The sequence below is a fragment of the Lepisosteus oculatus genome, chromosome 8, assembly GCF_040954835.1.
Source record: "Lepisosteus oculatus isolate fLepOcu1 chromosome 8, fLepOcu1.hap2, whole genome shotgun sequence".
In the NCBI taxonomy this organism is placed as follows: Eukaryota; Metazoa; Chordata; class Actinopteri; order Semionotiformes; family Lepisosteidae; genus Lepisosteus; species Lepisosteus oculatus.
Window position 1 is genome coordinate 20702267 of NC_090703.1, and position 7386 is coordinate 20709652.

General features: G+C 38.2%; 1 gene segment (V, D, J or C); it reads right to left on the bottom strand.

The window, feature by feature from the left end:
• Positions 1-2495: 2495 nt before the first annotated feature.
• Positions 2496-6501, bottom strand: LOC107077817 (T cell receptor alpha variable 38-1-like). The segment is given in 4 exon segments: positions 2496-3813; positions 4575-4652; positions 5586-5694; positions 5874-6501. Coding segments are annotated over 3 exon segments (519 nt in total).
• Positions 6502-7386: the final 885 nt, after the last annotated feature.

Sequence of the window (7386 nt, forward strand, 5' to 3'; positions counted from 1 at the left end):
GCCCAGTTACTGTATGACTGAATGATACTGACATTTTATTATCTGAAAACTACATATACAGTATAAATTCAAAATGCTAGGTTGCAGAACAGTAAAGAGAATGGCTTTTAACATGGATAAAAGCTGTCTCAAGACATGGAGGATTGATAAAAATCAATGACTTGCTGTCATGCACGTGGAAAAGGGGTGAATCTCTTCCACTGCCTGTGGGAGTTGTGGTTGAGTGTCAGTTGTTGTTCAGCTGTGAGACTGGTCTGAGGCACTGTGTGAGACTTGATGCACAGAAATACACTCCGTTGTCTGCAGACTCTAGACTCTGGATTTCCAAAGTGGACTTTTGAGCTTCTTTTCTATTCATTACAAATCTGGAAGCTTTAAAGTCTGCTTCCATGTCTGCAACTCCAGTAGCAACAGAATAGCCTATTAAAGATATGCCTGTTTCTCCAACATGTCGGTACCAGTAGATATAGGTGGTTCCAGTTATGTCGTGTTCACAGGACAGGTTTATAGCCCCCTTGGCTGTTATCAATATCTCTTTAGGAGTCTGATCAACATTGATTGCATGACACAAATCTGAAAGAAAAATAAAAAGCATCAGCTAATGATGAAAGGCACATAAAGAAAAATAAAATCCCCATCCTACAAACATTAAAGTTTTTACCAAACACTGATGTCTCTACAGTATGACAGGAAAAGCACTTACCGGTAATAAACTGCATTACACTAAGCACACAGCATATAATGACCATCATTTTAACAGGTGCAGTGAGGAGCAGGGTCTTGATTCCCTGCAGATGATACTGGCATCTGTGTATCATAACTGAGGTTTTGATATTGTGAAAATTGAACCAATTGGGCTTCTTTGTGCGAAGTCTATTTCAACTTGAGTGGGCGGATCTTCTTATTTTTAAAACTAGTCTACTAGTTCAGTGTAATGCTTAGTGCTCGTTTCCAGCCCAGATTTTAACCATTTACCAGATAGAGAATTTTATCCTGTTTTTTTTTTCATCTATCTGAACATTACTCTTAGTTTGACCCTGCAGTTTTATTTAAAGCAAGACATAACTTACTGTAAAGCAATTGTTTTGAGCATGTTTTTCTTAGTTTTTAGATATACTATTCCTTGCAATTTTTTATTTATTTACTTTTTCTTTGAACAAAATGAAAGTAGAGTGTAGCAAGAGAAAAAAAAACCCCAGCAATCTTCTTTAATCCTCACCTAGAGCTTTTTTCTCTCTAGACTTGACAGACATCTCCTGTCTGGGTCTCATTGCAATAGCAGCTCTCCCTCTCTATCTCCCAAAACTTTAAGCCTGTTTCATGTTCTGTATTTCGGTGCTTGGACAAAGCCCATCTTCACTGGTTGTCCGTCTGTCCTCGTATCACTTGAAAATTAATCCTTGCCTCTATAACCATTGTCATCCAGCCCCCTGCCATTTCTAAACTCTTGTCTTTCTCCCTTATCTTTTGTTAATCTGCTTCTCTCCACTACCTTGTCTTTTCTGCCATTTCGTTCTTCTTGTGTGCATTTCTGTTGTGATTGTACCAGAACATAAGAAAAGCTGGAAATGAGAATCCATTTGTCTCCTCCTTCTCCTGTTGGTTGCTAGTAGCTTAATATTCTAAAACATCTATCTATCCTTATAACATTTTGACCATGTGTTCTGGAAGCTGGGTCTAGCCTTCCACAATCCTCTGCGTAAAGACGTGTTTTCTGTTTTCTGTCTCAAAACGTAATAACCTGAACTAAGCTGTTATCGGATCTTTGTGTTGCAGTTGACCTTCAAAGAATCCCCAGATGTGGCTTGCTCAGAAGCATAGTGATGGACCCAACTCGGATCACTTTAAATTTAGATCCTGTGAATCTCTCCTGTATTGTTACAAATACTGGATTCCTTTTATTTTATTTATTTTGACTGTGCTTTTAGAGTCTGTGATTCATCACAGTACCTCAACACTTTGTAGATCTTGTAAATGGTCCTGTTACACTACAATTCTTTTGTGCATGCCAGGTGTGAATTAGGGATGTTTTTTATCTAACTCCTAATACCAGTCTCAAAACATCTATGGAAGCCAAGAACAAAGATGCCCTTTCAGGAGGGAAATCTTCGTAATAAGATTACATGGGTTAATGAAACAAAATTTAATTAATTTTAAGTAAGGAGATAACATGATTCTGTAAAATTCTGAATTCTGTATGCTACTGTTATCATTAATTACATCATCAATAAAGATGACTGAGCCAGTTCAAGAGGCGGAGATGTGTTTAGCCAATGAAACCATTGCATCAGACAGGCTGTGTACTGAGTTCAGGGATAAAACAGAAGCCCACTGGTGCTGCTCGGCTCAGTGTGTTCCAGCTCTGATAAGGCCCTGCTGTAGTGTGTCTAGCTGAGGAAACAGTGCCACCAATGGGGGACTGGCTAGAACTTGTGGAGGTGCTCACTGGGGAGAAAACAAATCAGGCAGACAAAAGGAAATGCTCCTAATTTGGAAATAGTTAAAAAAACACTTTATTTGCCTCATACCTGAAATAGATAAAGTGAAGCAGAGTTAATTTTTCTGAAAAGTGAAAGTACATTCTTCATTAACATTGTAGCACTTTTACAAAAAAACACTTCATTTAATTTCTTCATTTCTTCCTAACTGTAATGAATAAAGAGTTCATTCCATGTGAATTTCACAAATTGTGTCATCTTTAAATGACTGGAAATATTTAAAGTGCACTATTTTGATATTATTTTAAATTTCAAAGTTATCTTCTGGAGAACAAGACAAAATTATAAAGTTATTTAGTTACAAGTACAAAAAATAGGAGGCCATTCAGCTCATCTTATCTTTTTTATATTTAGTAGTTAACTGATCTCGGAATCTCATCCAGCCTTTTCTTGAAGGAAGGGCTTTAGCAACACGGCTGGGTAGCTTTTCCATACTCCCACAACCCTTGTGATAAACAAGTGCCTCCAGTTCTTGGTTTTAAATGCACTTCCACTGAGTTTTGCCTAGTGTCTTCTGGTCTGAGTTTCACTGTTCATTCTGAAGAGGTCTGGCAGGTACACACTGGGCTAAGGATTTTGAATACTTATATCAGGTCTCTTCATAATCTTCTTTGTTTAAGACTAACAAGATTTTTTTCTTTAGCTAGCAGACCCCTCTACCTGTTTCTTCCATGAGGACATAACATTCTCCCCTGGTATCAAGGTGTTCCTACAGTAGTTACAGGACTCTGTCATCAATAACTCCCAAGAGTGCCAGCTTTACATTAACTTTGCATCTTACATATATTCATTTTTTCTATTCATAGCACAATATGTACTGCACGCAATATAAGAATATTCATACACAACAATGCCATACTGTTAAGTGCAGTAAACTATAGGCTGTTGTATTTTATTAGGTGTGACGTCTGCATGTCAATTTTGTGAGCTCACGTGTCCTCAGACGCTATGCCAGGTGTTCTGCTGCCTCCTCTCCTTCTTGTACAGGCCCTCCACAGGCCCACAGCGATGTGACTCGCCGCGCAGTAGTAGGTTGCAGTGTCTTCCTTGCTCAGGTTTCTGATCTCCAGAGTGAACTGGTTTTCAGAGGCTGCGATGGATACCTGAAAGTGTTCCTCAGGGCCTGAGTCGGAAGCATCGTACTCGTTCTTGATGAACTCAACGGCTCGGTGCCTGTCCTTCTGCCTGTACCACTGCATGGTGTAGCTGCTCATGGAGGATCCGGCTGCAACGCTGCACTGCAGGGACACTGTATCCCCCACCGAAGGATACATCGGATCTTCCTGTTGGAGCACCAGCGGGCCGGCTGAGAGACCTGGGAAGGGAAAAAAACACTTTGGAATGATCTAATGTTGCTTTCTTATTTAAACACAGCTCTTAAAATCATCAGTTGACAGGTATCCAAATGAATCAGTTACATCAACTATTTCCTAGTAAACTTAAATGTAAAATATTAACCGTACCATTCTATTTTTACAAAACTGTATGGCATCAATTTGCATATTCTGCTTTTAAACCTCAGTAAGTTTAATTTGTATGTTTATATGCTGTGGTGTGCAGGTCTTCTTTTAATTCTTCTGATTTTCCCTATTTATTTGATCTCACTGAGAAATGAAAAGAAGCGATTAATAAATAAAGATCACAGTTCATTTCCTGCTTCTTTAATTTATTTGTGGACAGGACTTGTTGTGTTGTGATGATCTCCTCTTCCTCTTGAATGCTAATGTGTATGCTAATTTTGTTTTCAAGCTGTGAATGTAATTTAACTTGATGGTCTTATCAACTGTTCTATTTGATATCCCTTTACTCAAATCAGTTTAAGTCACAAATAACAAATTAACTCACAAATAATCTGGTCATATCCAATACTGATAGTTATTAAATACAGTAAAACAATAATAATTGAATATAAAAACTTTCCAATGTCAGCCTTCACTGCACACAGAACAGAAAATTGAGCACCATCTCTTTACTGTTATGCTAGTTAGTATTGAAAGGCAAAGGAAGTCAATTACAGCACATAAAGATTTAAAATACAACATCATCTTCTGTTGCTTTTATATTTTGTCTACTCACATGGTGAAATAAATAACAGCACGATCAGGAGCAGAGCTGTCAGCATTCTGTCAAAGGAAGCTACCTTGAAGTGAATCACTTTGAAAAGCAGGCAGCAGTGTCCCCAGTGAACAGGAAGGAACAGGTTGTTCAAGTTGGTACAGGAGAGGAAATTTATATGAGACATTACAGGACAGACCAGAGACCAACAAAACTGCCAAAGCAAGAGATTTCTGAAACTAAAGGAAGTAAACAGTCAAAAACAGAACAAATTTAGGAAATCCTTAGAAAATCATCCTCACACAGTTTCGTTTTGCTAGTTTAGCTTAGGAGGAAAGAAAGCCCCTATGTCAGTCCATGGTGAGAGGCAAGTTAGACACAGTAATTAAGTGAACTGCTGAGATTGGGGAGCAAATACTTTTTATTTGGGGCTGGGTCAAAGTTAGTTTATAATCACTGTGTATCAGTCTCGTGCTGAAATATTTCTTTGAGACAACTGTGCAATGCAATCTTTTTAATACAAGATTTACTGTACATTTTGGCATCTTGCAACAACTTTGCTCCAGCTGTAAAGTTAGAGGGTAATCAGTAATAAAGTACACGTTGGCAACAAAAATAAGAAATGCAACTCCCCAGGCTTATTTGCCTGTGCAAGTAATACTGGAAATGCGTGATAACTGCTCTCTAGTGCCTGTATTGACACACAGATTGACAAAGTGACTGCTCCTGGTTGACTGATTTTGTAACACCTGGTGAATGTGACCATGCATTTTCTTTTCAATTGGCTGTGAGAGTTGTGACTTGTTGTGCAGCTGTGAGGCAGGCCTGACATAGTGTGTGATACTTGATGCACAGAAATACACTGCCGCATCCTCCTCCTTGAGACCTTGTATTTCTAAAGAAGAGTTCTTGATTTCAGGTCTCAGCATTTTAAATCCTGATTCAAATGCCTTGTCGCTGTACACCATGTTAGGAGCATTGGAGTAACTAATTAAAAGTAAGCGCCGGTCTTCTCCCTGGCGGTACCAGTACATGTAGTCATGGTTGTTGTCATCATGTTCGCAGTACAGGGTAACAGGATCCCCATTTCTTTTTATCACATTTTCAGGCCTCTGAGTGATTGTGACTGCATCTGAAAAAACTACACAAAAGATAAGGAAAAATGTGATATGGAAGCATGAGATTTCTGATCAGGAGAAACAAAACAGACTTCTTACAGTACAGTGTAGCAGGAGAGATGGTGTGAAAACAGAGCAACAGAAAATCCAAGCCACCAAAAACTGTCTTAAGCTCATTTTCTACCAGCTGGGGAACTCTTACTTGAAATAAGAAGGATATGAAGGATTAACTGCAGCCAGGTATTCATCTCAGCAGCTCAGAAACTTAGATCATGCAACTGTAGTTCTCTTGCAGTAGCAGTTGCAGGATGTTACGTCAGAGGCACCACCTCCCTGTGACAATAAAAACACGTCAAAGATCTAAAAAACCAGCTCTGAGTAAACCATAAGCCAGATGATAAAGACATTACATGATGCCCATCAACTGACAACAGACTGTTTTAAATTCATTTTTGGCTAGCTGAAGAATACTTATTTGAAATAACAAGGATGTGAAAGATTTAATGTAGCCGTGTACCCATTTCAAAACTGCGTTTTGCTGCCTTAGTCTGTGTTTGACTACGTCTTCTAAAAATATATTTCAAAGGACCTTGCAAGTTTATCTTAATGGTAATGTATTGCCTTGATGCATGTATTAAGAACTTTCAGACCTGTCTTAAGCAAATTTGAATGCATTCACAAATACAATACAATACAAGCACTGCAACCTATTTTGTTAAGAAGTTTTTAGGAATATTTTCTGTAATAAACAATAACAGTATTCCTTTTAAAATGGTTCATTATCTTCAGATAGCTTTGCCAAAAATGAAATGAAAAAAGAACTGTGGTTTTCCTGTCTGAGTATGAAGTTATTGCAGAGACAAGAGACTATATGAGGCACTGTGTATACTGGCTGCACAGAAGTATGTGCCGCTGTCTTCAGGTGTTGAATTGGAAATTGTCAAGGAGCCCTTTTGGGTTGTTTCTCTGTTCAGTTTGAACCTTGCTTTGAACTTGTCTTCATAGTTTGGATCCTGCAAGCTGTAACCAGATCCAATCAGTTCCAGAGCTCCTTTGCTTTTGAGTTGTTGGTACCAGTACATAATAATATAGCTGCTGTCATCGTGTTGGCAATGAATGTCTACTTTCTGTTCTGATCTTCTGGACAGGAAAGGAGTCTGTTCAAATGTGATACCAACCACAGGACCTGTGGAAACAGAGAGACAAAGAGTAAGGCTGGCAAATGAGAAATAACCTACAATGTCATTTATAACTCATTATAACCATTTATAACAGGTATTTATCTTTTCTTATTAGCTAAATGCTAAATGTAAGGGTCTTAAAGATTTTATTTAAATCTATTCATCTATCTACATACTGAACTTTTTCAAATAGAAATGGTAACTTAGATATACAAAGCACATTTCTTACATGGAATCAGACTCAGGAATATAGTAAATCCTACTAGAGCTCTGAACATCTTGCCTCAGTGCTGGAGATAAATGAAGTCTTAATGCCATAGACTCAGTTTTCTTTAATGAGGATTGACAGCAAAGGTTGTCAAACACCAATCAGAGCAGATCTGTGGATAACATCATTTAAACCTCATCAGTATTTATTGGATTGTATCTCCCCCTGCTGGGTATATTCAGCCCAGGAATGATACTAGGCCCATTTCAAAGTGAGAAAACGCATTACCAATTCAACTGTTTACATGAAAATGTCTGTGAAACACA